A 16464-nucleotide genomic window follows, 5' to 3' on the forward strand; every position below is an offset into this window, starting at 1 on the left:
GACCTTAAAGTTTCTGAGGATGATGATGATATATTTTTTCTTCTATTTTAAAAGAGAGATATTTAGAGGGTTAAGTTAATTTTGGGAATGGGTAAACTATATTTGCGTTTCCTATCGCTTGAGTTCCAACAGTTCACTATATAATGTGAAATTGGAATGTTTGTTGGAAGAAACTTGATATCAGCGCCGTATTAAAAACACTTAATGTATTGTTCTTTTTGCAAGTACTTCGAAGTCACATCCCTTTCTTTCTCATCTCTTTAAGAAGTTGATAAAGGTAATGCCAACGCTTTCTGTGTTGAACTTTTTCAACCCAATATTAAAACAAGTAGGCATACCGGTATACGTATCAACTGATAATCAAAAATGGGTAAACATACCACGTCGTGTACAGACAGACTCTCTCAAGTACCTCCTCGCCTCCCTTGAATCATTGAATTATGAATATAAGAAGTTGATTAGGCGATACCAGAGCGCCTTCCGGGTTGAATGTTTCGCAACACAAATATTTGCTTTAACATTCAAATGTCATTAAGCCTCTCGTACATACTATAATACTAACGTGTTATTTATTATCAATCTACTTTGACCAGGTAGTTCCCACTTAATTGAAAAAAATTTGGATCAATGTTCATAGACAGAGACAAACAGGGGTTACAGACGGTACATACACTACGCAATGGAGATACAAAAAAAAGCGAAAAGCTGAATCAAAACAATAAAGTAAAACAGCCAGAAAAGTTAGCAGAGCAAGTGAAGTTACTTGGACAAGATAGATCGATATATATCAGGCAAGCGCTTCCTGAGTGGACATGAATAAAAGAAATAAAACAAAATAGGCATAAGACTGTTGAATAGAGGATGGAGATAGTATTAGGTAGAAAACAAAGAAGAGAGCTTGGTAGATATAAATAATTTTGGAATAAAACTAAAAAACAGCTTAAATGGTGGTTAATATTTAAACTTAAATTTAGGTAGACAATGGAGTAATTTTACCGATCGATCGATCGATTGCAATCGAGCGACCAGCTGATCTGTGCATACCATTTTATATAGCAATAGCAAAGAGCATTAGAATGTAAAATATATAAATAGTATAGTATATAGCAATGTCCTTTATTTCAAACAAACACAATATACAGTTTCCGCAAAAAAAGAAATATATATAAATTCAGTAAGAATGGAGGCTATAAATAATTGAAATAGACAAACGATGGAAGAAATAATTTACATTGATTTGGAAATTTGTTTCAGCCACTGAAAAAGGTATTACGGAGCTATTCCTTGTAGCAATCAAAAGCGAAAAACATTTGCATACATATAATGTAGGCATAACGGTTCGTTGATATTAATATTCTTCTATTTGCTATAATATTGCTTTCGTTTTGAAGTGTAATGGTCAGGAGTTTTTTAATCTTCCATTCGGCAGGTTGGTTTCCGTCTAGGGGTTATTATCTTAACCTTGTTTTCTGAAAAATACCATTGCCTGTACTGTCAATCAAATAAGACTTCTTTCCACGGACGTGACGGATATTTATTTAATTTAATATATTGTAACTGATATTATGGGCGGAGTCAGGTGTATGCAATGATTACGCACAAAAATATGAACACTGCTATTAATTATAAGCAATCTGATGAGACTATATTAACACCAATAGGCTAATATGAGATTACATAGGTCTTGCATAACATCGGGTTTGCTGGTCAGAACCTTCCCACTCAGCCGTCTAGTAGGCCTCTTTGACAACCCCCATATTCTGGCACGATACATTCCATCGTATTTTTGAAAGGCGATGTTAACATCTTTCTGACTGACGTAGTAGGCCTAGATCATTATTTGGGCGGAGTCTGTTGTATGTAGTGACACGCACCTGGGAAAACATAGAGGATAGGCCTACAGTAGGCCTATATAAACAACATTATTTCTAGTTACAGCAGTTCCTGTCGTGAAGTTTCTGAAGAAGCTTAAGCTAATTCTTAACCAATAACAGTGAGATAACGAAAGGTATAACTTTTTTCATTTGTTTTCGTCTATATATGAATGCGTATGTTTGCCATTTCTTTCACTGCTTCCATCATACTATATTTGAATTTTGTTGTTCCCACACATGTGCCATCATCTCGCCTTCACCCCTAGTTAGTATAAGCTTGCTTGCTTGCGTCTGTGACCAGAGTTGAATTCGAGTCTAGGAAATTATTGTGAAGTGCAAAACCTGGTTGGAAGTTTTTTTTGTTGTATACCGCTTAACGTACGACGCTACGAGCGTTACAGTTCAAAATCAAGAATGTCTCATACAGAATCTGAGGTTGCACGTATGAAGTCCAAGCGTGGATACGCTAGGGGAGCTGTTACCCGAATTATGGGTACCGTGCAAAAATTGATGGCAAAAAAGGAAAACCTTTCCCAAGTCCATGAACGAATGGAGGAGGTGGAAACTTTGACGGAGGCGTTTGCAGCTGCACATGCAGACTATGTAATGTTGTTAAAGGATGAGGAGGCCAAGCAGGAAGCGGAGGTTTATCGGAGAGAATTTGTCACGAGAATAAACGACTTCTGTGATGATATCGGCACATGGATCGCCAGTGTTGAGCACTCTGAGCAACATAAGTCTGTTTCGGAAGTTGGCAGCCGCTTTTCACTAATTTCAACCACATTAAGTGCCTTGGATGAAGCGAGAGCTAAGGCTAGGGCGGAGAAAGCTGCACTTGAAGCTGAAATACAAGGCTTGGTGGTGCAAAAATCTTTAGAACAAGAGCAATTCGAATTGAGACGAATAAAACAGGCGCGCCAGATGGAACTGGAAACCCAGCGTTTTCAAGCCGAGATGAAATTGGCGCTAGAAGATCATCACGCAATGATTGAGATGGGAAGACAAGAGTTGGAGCTCGATCATCGCCGTCGAGAGATGGAATTAAGTGCTAAAATGGCGAAAGCTGATGCAGTTCAGAAGGCCTACACCGAAGTTATTGAGACTGAAACTCTACCACGTTATCATTCTACACCGGAGGATTTAGTCATACCAACTATACACCTACCTTCATTTGATGGCCGACATCTCGATGCGTCAAGGTTTGAACGCAACCCATCTAAACCCACTGAACCGATACTTCAAACACCTAAAGCAGACGATCCTTCAGTTAGAAAAAAGTCTGATTCACCAGCACTAAATACATTGCACCAACCGGAAGAATTGTCGAATACCATATGCCAGATGTTAGCCGATTCTCGATTACACCAGCAATCTCTTGTGGAGGCTTTACATCTACCGAAAAATGAGCTACCGATGTTTGATGGTGACCCGCTGCATTACTGGTCCTTTATTAGAGCATTTGACAATGCTATAGACAGAAAATCAACGGACGATGGAGCAAAGCTTATATCCCTGTTGCAGTTTTGTACCGGAAAGGCCAAAACGTTACTACAGTGCTGTCTAATTAAGGAACCAGCTGAAGGTTATCGTCTGGCAAAAAAATTGTTAAAGGAAAGATTTGGCAATAACGACAACATAGCACAAGCCTGGATAGACAAAATAACAAAAAGAAAGAACGTTAGAGACGAACTTGACCTACAAGATTTCGCGGATGACATAAGATGTTGTCAGGAAACGTTAGAATCAATGGGGTATTTAAGTGAGCTTGAAAACCGTAGAAGCCTTTGTACGATAGCTGAGAAGTTACCAAATTATTTAAAAACACGTTGGCTAAAGAAAAATTATGATATCAAAACTAAGATGAAACAAGCTCCAAATTTAGATGACATGGTAAAATTTATCACTGCTGCTGCTGAGGAAGCAAATGATCCGATCTTTGGCAAGTTGGTTCGCAAGGATCGACGTGATAAACAGAAGCAGAATACAAGCTACAGTGCGCAGTCCATACAAATTCCTTCATCAAAAAAGCCTGAGGTACCACATGTAAACCCACCTAAAGAAGATGAACACTGTGTATACTGTGGACATAATCACTATGTTACGTTCTGCAAATCATTCAAAGCTCTGCGGGTTAAAGACAGGCTAGCATTTGTTCAGTCGAAGCGGTTATGCGTTAATTGTTTCAAACCTGGGCACATAGGAAAGGAGTGTTTGCGTCAAATTACTTGCGACATAGATGACTGTGGTAAGAAACACAGCAAATATTTGCATATTCCACGTTACGTAACCAATTCTCCACCTAATCCACCTAACTCTTCACCTCATCCACCTATCCCTACAGTGACTACAGCACCAACTACCACCGCCACTCCTCTGATGCAAGCGGCATTAGTTCAAGGAAACAGCAAGTTTATTCAAGCAAATCGTGAAAGGGTGGCGTTGCCGATTTTTGCCGTCCGTGTACGTGGCAAAGATCCGAATTCATATGTTGACACTTATGCTTTAATAGATACAGGCGGAACATCTAGTTACTGTACTGAGGAATTAGCTGACACACTACAAGTGGTAAGGCAGAAGTGTACGGCGGAGCTTACTACAATTGAACAGAAAAATATTTTGATAAATACGGAGCTGATAAGCCTTAACCTGTCCAATTTAGAAAACACATACACTGCACGTATGCCACAAATAATAGTGAGACCCTCTCTCAACCTAGGCCTAGATAATCTAGCATGCCATGAAGACTTGATAAAGTGGCCTCATCTTGCCGATATACAGTTACCACCAATTCTGGACGTAGCAGAAGTTCAGCTCCTCATTGGCCAAGATATGCCAGAACTATTGTGTCCACAAGAAGTGCGTAAAGGCAAGCCTGGCGAACCGTATGGAGTATGGACAGCTCTTGGCTGGGCAATAAATGGCCCAATCAATAAAGATGTTAATCAGCCTCGATCAAGTCACCATGTGCAACTTAAAGCAACCTATGAACAGTCGGGTAGCTGTTGGAAGCTGAATACAAGTAGTCCCAGCGCCGAAACTACCTTATCCATCAATGATCACAGGGTATTGCACATATGGGAAAACTCCATTAGTCTAAAAGATGGCCACTATTCCATGAATATTCCATTCAAGCACAGACCACCAAACCTACCTGATAATCGTCAGATGGTAGATCGTAGATTGTACCTGTTGGGTAAACGATTGACACGAGACCCAGTTCTGAAGAAAAAATACGTAACTGAAATTCGTAAACTACTTTCTGATCGACACGCAGAACTTGTTCCAGAAGAGGACCTCTGCAGAGCTGACGGTTGTGTATGGTACCTCCCGCATCACCCGGTGTTTAACCCCAAGAAGCCGGACAAATGCCGAATCGTCTTTGATTGTGCTGCTAGGGCAAATGGCACCTCGTTAAATGATCAGGTACACCAAGGACCAGATTTGACCAATAAACTAATCGGCGTCCTCCTTCGTTTCCGACAAGAGGCTGTTGCGTTCACAGCCGATATCCAAGGCATGTTTCACCAAGTTGTTGTAAATCCCGCCGATCGTGACGCACTGCGGTTCCTATGGTGGAAAAATGATGACCCATACAACGTGCCTCTAGAGTATAGAATGACTGTTCATTTATTTGGAGGAGTTTGGAGCCCAAGTTGCGCCAATTATGCTGTTCGTCGGACTGTCGAGGATAACGCAAGTGAATACAGCAATGCTGCAAGGCAGACAATTAAGCGTAACTTTTACGTAGATGATTGCTTAAAATCTGTAGCGTCTGTTGACGAAGCCATATATCTCGTACATGAAATTAAACGACTATTGCAGTGTGGAGGGTTTCACCTCAACAAGTGGATGTCGAATAGCCGGGATGTTATCTATTCTCTACCTCAAGATGAGTGGGCCACAGGATTAAAGAACATTAGTTTCGACAGCTTACCATGTGAGCGAGTCCTTGGAATGCTTTGGAATATTGAGCAAGACAAGTTCCAATACGATATTCAAGTTGCTGTTAAACCTATGACACGTCGCGGAGTGCTAAGTATACTCAACTCTGTGTACGATCCACTTGGTTATGCAGGACCCTATGTACTGCGAGCAAAGATGATATTTCAGCAACTATGCCGCTGCAAATACGACTGGGATGATCCCATACCAACTGAGAGTGCTGATCAGTGGAATCGATGGCTCATTGACCTTCCTACTATAATGGATCTGAAGGTACCACGTTGTTTTAAGCCCATTGGGCTTCGCATCAAATCCAGCCAACTACATCATTTTGTCGACGCATCCGAAGCTGGATACGGGGCAGTAACGTATCTTAGAATGATAGATTCCTACGATAAAAGCCATTGTAGTATTCTGATGTCCAAATCGAGACTTGCACCTTTGAAGACCACAACCATCCCAAGGTTGGAGCTGACCGCAGCCGTCGAAGCAATCAAGTTGGACAAGTTGTTGCTGCGTGAGCTAGAAATTCCGCTGTTGGAATCCACCTTTTGGTCGGACAGCATGATCGTCTTATGGTATATTCAAAATGATGAGCGTCGCTTCCAGACTTACGTAGCAAACCGTGTTTCGGTAATCAGGGAACATAGTTTTCCGCACCAATGGCGATACATTGACACAAAGAGTAACCCTGGAGATGACGCATCCCGAGGTTTGACTGCAAGCAAGCTGGTTAATAACCGCAGATGGGTTAGCGGACCATCGTTCCTGTGGAAAAATGAAGAAAGATGGCCAACTCAACCACCCTTTAAATGCGCAGAACTTGAAGCAAGGGCGGAAATTAAAAAATCGTCAAAAATCTACACAGTTGTGACAAATAATAACGCTACTGTCGACCAACTCTTAAAACGGTACTCTTCCTGGTACCGGCTGAAGCGAGCTGTGGCATGGATTATGCGCTTCAAAACCTATATGTTGAAATCTGCATACCTAATTACTGGAAAACTAACGGTAAACGAGCTTAAGAAAGCAGAAAAATCCATCTTCCGGTATATTCAAACAAATAGCCTGAAGCCTGAGCAGATTAATTCGCTTAAAAGGTTGAATCCTATCCTGACAGAAGACGGTCTGTGGCGTGTGGGAGGTAGATTAGAAAAGGCCAATGTATCATACCAAACCAAGCATCAAGTGTTGCTACCATCAAATCACCATGTTACCAAGTTAATTGTCGAACATCACCACTTGAGAACGGGTCACGCTGGAGCTGAACGCACTTTGGCTGAAACCAGACTAAAGTATTGGATTGTTCGAGGTCGCCCCACCGTGAAAGGTATCTTGTCCAAATGTATAACATGCAGGAAGTTGAGAGCAACAACAGAAACACAAATGATGGGAAATCTTCCTGAAGCCCGGGTTAAATCAAATGAAACGCCGTTCAATAGAGTAGGTATCGACTACTTTGGACCGTTTATAATAAAAAGAGCCCGTAGCGAATTGAAAAGATACGGATGTATCTTCACTTGCCTTGCCACTCGAGCCATTCACTTAGAGGTTTCACACACTTTGGACACCGACTCGTTCATTAATGCCTTACAACGCTTTATTGCACGTCGGGGCGAGCCAGCTGAAATTCGCTCAGATAACGGCACGAACTTAGTAGGTGCTCAACTGCAATTAAGGCAAGCACTTAAAGGATGGAACCAACATAAGATAGGTGACTTCTTGCAACAAAAGGAAATCGAGTGGATATTTAATACTCCTACTGCGTCACATATGGGTGGAGTCTGGGAGAGGCAAATTCGTACGGTGCGTTCCGTGCTGCGTGGCGTATTGGGTCAGCAGAAACTAGATGATGAAGGATTATCAACACTGATGTGCATAGTAGAAAGCATAGTAAACAGTCGTCCCATAACTAAACTTTCCAGTGATCCAGATGATCCCTCGCCCCTTACACCTAACCACCTATTGCTTATGCGTGCTGGACCATCATTACCTCCAGGCATGTTCGTTAACCAAGACTTGTATAAGCGTCGTTGGCGTCAAATTCAGTATATGGCGGACATCTTTTGGAAACGATGGTTAAGTGAATATCTTCCTGCCCTACAACAGCGCCAGAAATGGTTAAAACCAAGAAGAAATCTACGGCAAGGGGACCTGGTTCTAATGAAAGCAGAGAACACACCTCGTTACCAATGGCCTTTAGGATTGATCACCAAGATTTACCCCGGCACCGACGGACGGGTTCGTTCTGTTGAAGTTAAAACCCAAACGGGTGTATATGATAGGCCAATTGTTAAAATTTGCTTACTAGAAGGATGTATGTAATTAATGTAGTTAGATTCAGAAAATCAGACAATTAATGATACACCATGACATTGATAAATTCTTTATTTTGCGAATCCGTGCTAAAAACATGGCACTGGGTTACTTATTATTTATTACTTGATAGGAAAAATACATTATGTATACAATGTATTGGGGCCGGGGTGTTAGTAACGCAACGCTTTATTTCTGCTATGTTAAACTGCACCTGACATAATATGTAAATTTCCCGTTCTTTTGTTTCTATTATTCCCTTTTACTGTGCTGCGCTTGTCGTTGTTCTTTTCTTTCGTGAGCGGTAATCCTATGCACACCTTTGTATTACACCAGACAGGCCAGTGATGTAAGTTCGTTATTTTGCTTCCTTTGATTACTTTATTTAGTTTAGTTTAGGCTTAATACCATTTCTACATTTTGCTAACTTAACCTGGATACATTGTAGTTCTTTATTGTATTATTTTATTACATTTTCAGTTTGAACCACAATAAATCAATTGTGAAGTGCAAAACCTGGTTGGAAGTTTTTTTTGTTGTATACCGCTTAACGTACGACGCTACGAGCGTTACAATCACCAACAAAAAATACAGCATGTTTAGACCTTAGGCTTAAATAATTGTTTTTCATTCTTTCAATTTAAGGACATTTTTTATTAACAGTGTTTTAGCTCTACTTAGCCATATAAAAACTAAAATCAATCTCAATCATGCTTCCGAATTCGTTTGTCCATGTCTATAATGTATTGCCTTGCACTTTCCTTACCTCCACTTTATAGTGAAATATGTTTGATCTATTGCGTATGTGTACCGTTACGAATTTAAATAATTGTCTATACGCTAGCCAGCGTTTGCTTTTTAGCTTTCCCTAGATCTTTGTTTTATAACATTTATTAATATTATCATTAAGTTGTTTTTTTGTGAAAATAAATTGAAAATGTACAGGTTATTTATACCATACTTTTTATTTCGTATAACCCAATGTCCTAACAAAACAGCGAAGAAAGAAACTTTCTTTGAGAACAAAATAGTATATGAATACAATCAGAGCTTGAAAGTATGGATCCCAAGAAGCAACTGGAAGTTTTAATGCTGTTTGGTTATGGTCAAGAAAAAGATGCAAGTTTGGCGTATCATTTTCCAGCATACTTTGTTACCGTTCCTGCAACAACGATTTACCCGGCTAATACCGGAATTCTTAAAAAGGGTGAATTTTTCTCCAACTTCAAAAAGAAGCACACCGATGAAGCAGCTAGAGTTTATAACTATCTCATATCATGTGACAAATTTGAAGATTTCGTAAAGGCCGCCTCATACTTCAAGGGCATACTCAACGAAGGCTTGTACTTATACGCACTCTCCGTCGCCCTTGCACACCGCAAAGATGAGCATAGCTTCGATATACCATTTCTATGGCAGCTACATCCACATGCATATTTCTCTAATTCCCGTATCAAGGCTGCTCTAGCCCGTTTACAACTTGACAAGCCAACAGTCGCAGAATCTGATATTGTGTCTACATTCGTCACGGGCACACATCGAGACCCTGAGTTCAAGGTTTCCTGGTGGAGAGAAGATATTGGACTCAATTGGCATCACGCTCATTGGCATCAGGTAAGTCTGGTAAATTACACAATCAATGATTACTATTTTTCTCTAAATTAAATTCATGTGCAACTAATTACAAAATGGAATTAGAGATTTATTTTTAAAAAGCAAAGGAAAACAAATTTAGGTTTAATTTTTTTCGAAAGAAGACACTTATGATTATGTCTACTACAGTAAACTAATCAGAAGTAAATTTTACCAAAACGTGTTCAGCCAACACATAAAGGCCAACTCAGACTGCCCGACGCTTTGACAAGACGACTCGTCTCGTCGGGTTTCAATTCAGACAGCACCGACGAGTTAAGACGTTTGGTCGGTCCTCGTCGTACGACGCAGTCTGAGTTGGCCTTAACACATGCACTGCTAGTCCATGTCTGACTTGTATGCCATTGTTTCAAGCCCACTCGTGCATTGTATACTAAAATACTATTATTTTAAACTAAAATTAAATAAATCAATACTGATGTCACTTGTACCTCAGCCTTATCTTTGTTTATTTAAAATTCATTGGTTCAATTTATGTTATTCTTAAGATTTGTGCCACTGTTTGGAAAGACAGAATCGACTAATTTTTCAGTATACATTTATTTTGGATTAAGATTTTATAGTATGAAACCTATTTTTAATCCTACTGTTGGGTCCCCATTAAATTTGACTCAATTCAATAGTGGTATTAGTGAGTTGGCGTTTAAAAGTAGTCTTTGTAAATGATAATATTTGATGATGTAGGCCTATTTGATAGTGTTTCATGATACTAAGGTCTACTCTAGTAGATTTTTTCCACATTCCACTACCTAACTAACCTGAAAACTCCTCTAATTTGCATGTTAAACGTTTTGTCCCACGCCTGAGTGGGCTCAGCCGACAGCAGAATGAATGTTGTTGTCACAGAATGGAGAAAGTGCAAACAGAATTAATTATGTCGACACAGAATCAATTAGTACTATGATTTTTTTTTTCAGAATTCTGTATAGGCCTACCTGAATAATTTATGTATAATTGTTTCTAAATAAAGTATTTCTGTCTCACCTGTAATATGTTGAAAACTATCAGCCGTGCCCCAAACGGAATTGACAACTCTTCTAACTGTTCAACGTACTTCCTGTTGAACCACTTACCGTGCGTGTCTTTAATGTTAATTTGCATATGTACGTGTACTTGATCCAATCTTCATCTTTTTACCAAAGTGCTATATAATTGCATATAACATATTTTCCAACGTAGTATAATGTAAACAAAAAAGATTAATTATAAAAATTTCCATAAAAAAAAAATGTTCATATAGTTTTCAACTTATAGGTTTATCCTTGGGCCGGAATTGAAATAAATGGAAAACTTACCACCAAGGATAGAGAAGGGGAGCTGTTCTACTACATGCATCATCAAATGTTAGCACGATACGATGCGGAAAGACTAGCGGTTGGTTTGCTTCGAGTTATACCGTTTGATAATTGGAATATTCCTATTCAGGTAAAGTCGAGTCAAAATCAACTTTAAGCAAATTTAAGATTAAACCGCCGCTACAAATCAAAGTAATAAAAATACTAATGCAAATTCCGCACTACAAAGTATAATCACAATGAGGTTAAACAAAATTAGTTTTAAATAATTACAAGACCAAAAATTCATAAAATAATTATACTGATACTAATATTATTAACCTTTATTTTTTATAGTTTAGTTAGATATTGTATAATATCCATAAATCCCCTTTCATTTGACTCCCTGGGAAGAATTCCAAATAGAATACCTACATGTACTGTGTCAATCGGTTTGCACAGGCGATTCTGCTGATTTTGGATGTAAGACTAAGACTAAGTTGAATATACATTAAATGTACGCAGAGGTGAATACGAGCTAGGGGCAGAAACTAGCCAGCATGAGGCAGACCAGGCGCTCGCCTCGCCTGAAATTTTCAATTTTCACCAGAACAGATCGACATATTTTATATTAATAATTATATTTAAAGTATATTTGCCTGTTTTTAACCTCTCACTACGGCCTTGCCGTCGAAATAAGCAAAGCAAAAACATTAAGCTTTTGTAATCATACTGTATATCACTTTTCAGGAAGGTTACGATTCACATTTGACGAATGAATACGGTACGCTCCAGTATGCTCCACGCCCTTCTGGGATGGTTCTCTCTGACAACTACACGGATCCCACCTCTCCTGTCACTGTCCACCAGCAAAGTTACAACTGGAATCGCCTCTTGAACGCCATTAACACTGGAAAATTCCAAAAGGTATGAAATTGATAATTACAGATGCAGGGGAGCAATTACAGTTTCAAAAATACTCTTCAAATCAAAGAGCACAATCCATTTTCATTTTTACAATGCTAAAAAAGAATTTTCAAAGTTTCTGAAAAGGCTTTTTACACTTTCTGGTAATCATGCATAAAGTGTCGTGTGTATAAAGAATACACAATATGACGTTGATTTTAACTATTACATATACTGTATATTCGATAATTATTACAGAAAGACAACTCTTATGAAGATGTTAACATTGATAATCTTGGAGCCGCTATTGAATCCAGCGTTAGTTCTCCTAATCCAGATCTATATGGTTCTCTTCACAACCATGGACATGACCTTCTCAGCATCATCACAGACCCGGATGGACGGTACAAGCAGGTTAGTCTAATTTTAAAGTTAATTAGCAAGCATGGTTTGTAGAACGAAAATCTAAATTTAATAATATAATAACAAATTAATAATGAATGTTTATAATGGGGTAAAATATTTAATTATCTATTCAATGACTGAATTTATCAGACACAGCTTTTCAACGAAAACGCAACGATTGTTCTCAAACCACTAAATGACAAGGCGAGCGTCAGCAGCTAGATCACTAAGACCTATCTGTATTAATTCACATAATAGATAGGCCTATTCTATCAATGAACTGATATATAATGTCAGCGCAATGGCTGTAGTGAGATCAGAGAGAAATATTAGTCAGCATTTAACTCGAAGTATGCTGGTTACCAGGTTTCTTTCCTGTAAATGTTATAGAAATATTTTATCATTGCAACTCATAACCAGCTAATAATAGACGGTGTAGCCTACCCTATTATCAAAATTGACAAGTAGGCATATACATTATTAATTATTCCTGATGTTTACACCAATCAATGGTACAGTTATATTATCCTCTACAACAAATAAAAACATATAATATTACACACATTTGACTCTGAGAACTTATATTGCCTACATTCGTTTTATTAGTCACAGTTGCATTTTGCAAACAACATGATTAAGTGTTGATATATAGTTTGCGGTACACCACGTGTATAAGTTCTGAACGTTTCGATCAATATGCTTGAACTTTCTCACTACTGAGGATGAGCAAAGCATATTGATCGAAACGTCGAGAAACTCAACAGTTCTTTTCAGAACTAATACACGTGGTGTACCGCAAACTTTATATCAACATTTGATTTCGCCATGCAAACCTTCAAACAATACAACATGATTAGGGTCATTAATGTTTTTGCCAAGTCTGATTCATTGAGGTGAGTTTTACTTCGTAGCAGCAGGGTTCTTGATCCCTGGTAGCAGTGTATTTGTTCAGCTAATTTAAGCATATTTTTTTTCATAATCAAAATAGGCAATGGGAGTAATGGGATCGGTAGAAACTGCTGTTCGAGATCCTGTTTTCTTTCGTTGGCACAAATATATTGATAATCTGTTCATTATGCACAAGAACATGTTGGATCCTTACAGTGCCGATGACCTAGGTTTTAAAAACATAACATTGGAAGAAATAAGCGTCAAGGTATGGATAAACTTATTTGATCATATCTCATTCATGTATAAATGAACCCCGCGCTCATTGACATATAAATATTCACAATGGACTATCGTGCCAGGAATTATATATGCAGTATATACCGACCGCCTTTCAGTAATTATTAGTATTTTTGTCGTTGTTGTTGATGATGCTGCTGCTGATGTTGTTGCTGCTGTTGCTGCTGTTGTTGTATGCTCTGTAGTTGAAGCATTACTTGCTGTTGCTGTTGTTGCTGCTGGTGTTGCTGTTGCTGTTGTTGTTGGTGCTGTTGTTGCTGTTGCTGATGTTGCTGCTGTTGTCAGTTAGTTATTATCCTTCAATATGCGTACGTCGCCGCGCATTTTCATGGAATCAGCGCGTCGTTGGAGTATGTCGTCAATGTGGTGTAGTGTTTCCTAAATGTCTATAATTCTTTAATATAATTTGGGCACCAACTGTAATTTCATTCAGGTAATATAAATACATAATATATTATTATATATATAGATTTTTATATTAATAAGTGTTACTTTCAACCTCTAACAAGTTTGATCGTGTGCATTTGATGTATTGCTTTTGATAAACTTCTTTAATTATTAGGTAAACGACTGTGATCAGAAAGAGAATGTCTTGACTACACGCATGGAATACTTAAATGTGGATATTTATCAAAGTATGTTCCAACAGGAAAACCCACAACAGTCTCTCCAAGTAAGTAAAGTTTGGAGTTAGTATATTTCAAAACGTTCTGAACATTACAATTGATATATTAATTTTGAGTACTTGTTGGTATTCATATTATTCCTATTATAACTCTATTGTACACTATTTGTCTTGACGACCAGTCCGACCCGACCTTTGTAGTGTAAATCAGTCACATTAGAACATCACCAAAAGAAATTCATATCCAAAGAATGTGATTTTAAAAATTTAATTTAAACGCATACAATATACTAAATATTACCCTCAGTTTACAATAATTGTTATTGTATTGTTTTATATTGTACTTTCGTTATTGGTATCGTATGATTTATAATTAGGATGTAGGACTACTACCGTTGGTGTATGCCTCTGTTGAAAAAGCGTCAATCCAAATAAAGTTATTATTAAGGCGATCTAATTGTTTTGCTGAAACCGATTGTATATGCTTTCGTGTATATTTTCATCAAAATACTCTGGTAAGATATAGTGCATTAAGAGTGCTTGCTATTCTCTTGTATTTTTAAGGTTAGCGTTTACCGAGTGAACCACGACGAATTCGAGTACAACATGAAAGTCAATAATGCAAATAGTAATAATGTAAAGGCGGCTTTCCGAGTTTTCATGGCGCCCTCATTCGATGAACACAGCGATCGTTTTGGTCTGAACGAACAACGACGGTTGTTTATTGAAATGGACAAATTTGTTGAAGAACGTAAGTACAATACTACACAGGTAGTACTATTTTGTCTAATAACTTTTGATTGAATGTTAAGAATACGCAAAACTCATTGAATTTGAAATTAATATGAAAAAGTAAACGATGAGAAATCATTCGTCAAATTTTAATCTGTTTATTTTTAAAATAAACTAAATTCAAACTTAATTCTGCATCTCATACCATTATCTTGCATATCTGCTTTTGCTTTACGTTTCTTGATATTTTAGTTCCTGGAAATACAACCCATGAAATCAAACGTTCATCAAAGCTATCTTCCGTTGTGAAGCCCCCTGGTCTATCCATTAAAGACATCCTAAAAGAGGTGGAAACCAAAAGAAAATCTACTAAAAAAAATGCCGAGAGCGAATGTGTCTGCCGAAGAGAGCGCTACTGTGAATGTGGTTTGCCGCAAAACATCCTTCTTCCAAGAGGTACAGAGAGTGGCATGATGTTTGACCTCTTTGTTATGGTGACCGATTGGGGGTCTGACAACTGCACCGACAACCTTGACCAAGGTACTAGTTACTGTGGAGTTAAAAACCAAAAGTATCCAGATGGTCGTGCCATGGGCTTCCCATTTGATCGAAAAATTGATGTCAAGTTTTTTAATAAATTTCTTGATACGTTCGTGGACAAATTTGATAATATGTTGTCAGTTCCAATTACTATTAAAACTATGCCAACCACTAAGCAAACTGCATAAGATATCATTTGATAAACTCAGCAAAATACAGTATATGTGTTATAGGCTACTCTCTATGCATAACATTAGATAAAGGTCTCAAACTGTTTATTGATCTAGTTTATTGAACCTGATTAGTAGTGTAATTGTTATATTAATATTGTTATTTACTTATTATAGACATTTTGAACATTGCTGCTTATTAATTTTACTATGCGGATTAATAATCGATTATACGATTAGTAAATAATGTGAATTAAACACATTTTTTATTATTAGACACTATGCTAACGAATGGACTTAGACATATTTAACATTGTTGCTTATTAATTATACTATGCGGATTAATAATGGATTATACAATTAGTAAATAATGTGAATTAAACACATTTTTTATTATTAGACAATATGCTAAGAAATGGATACTGTCATAGAATTGGTACGTTCACTGTGTTATAGATCGTTGTTAATCTTGATCTTAATCCCTTGCATGTTAAAGGATACATTTACTGTACTGTGTATAGATACTTGAAATACATTATAGGCTCAGTAGGCCTATTGTGTTTAAACTGATGACGCATTATCGTGTGTCATACACCAATAATAAATGTTTATTAGTACGATGGTAGGCTACAAATAATGAGGTGTAATATAAAAATATAAACATTTCATCTTTCACCGAATGAAATCATTTGTACTGTAGAGATACGAATAACCGCCAGTTTATCTAGATCTAAGCTAATGTCTTTTTTTTTCTTAACGATCTAACCTCTTCTCTAGCTGTTGCCATTAATGAATAAAAAACCATACAAAAGATTTAAATGGTTGTTTGTATTACTTCA

At 37.7% G+C, this 16464-nt stretch overlaps 2 protein-coding genes across 3 annotated transcripts; both read left to right on the top strand.

The window, feature by feature from the left end:
* The first annotated feature begins 1912 nt into the window (after positions 1-1912).
* LOC144848730 (hemocyanin AA6 chain-like) lies at positions 1913-16444 on the top strand. Of its 2 annotated transcripts, none has more exons than XM_078705592.1 (9): positions 1913-2008; positions 9131-9746; positions 11040-11210; positions 11810-11986; positions 12224-12379; positions 13359-13526; positions 14121-14231; positions 14748-14934; positions 15168-16444. In XM_078705592.1, exons 2-9 carry the CDS (start codon positions 9192-9194, stop codon positions 15641-15643), a joined length of 2001 nt encoding a protein of 666 aa, XP_078561718.1. In that variant the 5' UTR covers positions 1913-2008; positions 9131-9191; the 3' UTR covers positions 15644-16444. The 2 variants fall into 2 exon arrangements, with proteins under 2 accessions (XP_078561718.1, XP_078561717.1); XM_078705591.1 differs by lacking the exon at positions 1913-2008 and adding an exon at positions 8398-8481.
* LOC144848354 (uncharacterized) lies at positions 2216-8141 on the top strand. Its single transcript, XM_078705072.1, has one exon. The coding sequence runs from the start codon at positions 2289-2291 to the stop codon at positions 8139-8141; it is 5853 nt and encodes a 1950-aa protein (XP_078561198.1). The 5' UTR covers positions 2216-2288.
* Positions 16445-16464: the final 20 nt, after the last annotated feature.

Source organism: Antedon bifida, chromosome 7 (genome assembly GCF_963402885.1).
Source record: "Antedon bifida chromosome 7, ecAntBifi1.1, whole genome shotgun sequence".
In the NCBI taxonomy this organism is placed as follows: Eukaryota; Metazoa; Echinodermata; class Crinoidea; order Comatulida; family Antedonidae; genus Antedon; species Antedon bifida.

What these genes read in the sequence shown, in the direction of transcription:
- LOC144848354 (XM_078705072.1), top strand. Translation starts at nt 2,289, where the DNA reads ATGTCTCATACAGAATCTGAGGTTGCACGTATGAAGTCCAAGCGTGGA.
- LOC144848730 (XM_078705592.1), top strand. Translation starts at nt 9,192, where the DNA reads ATGGATCCCAAGAAGCAACTGGAAGTTTTAATGCTGTTTGGTTATGGT. An exon ending in ACACTGGAAAATTCCAAAAG is followed by an intron (nt 11,987 to 12,223) that starts GTATGAAATTGA and finishes TAATTATTACAG; the next exon opens with AAAGACAACTCTTATGAAGA. An exon ending in TGGAAGAAATAAGCGTCAAG is followed by an intron (nt 13,527 to 14,120) that starts GTATGGATAAAC and finishes TTTAATTATTAG; the next exon opens with GTAAACGACTGTGATCAGAA.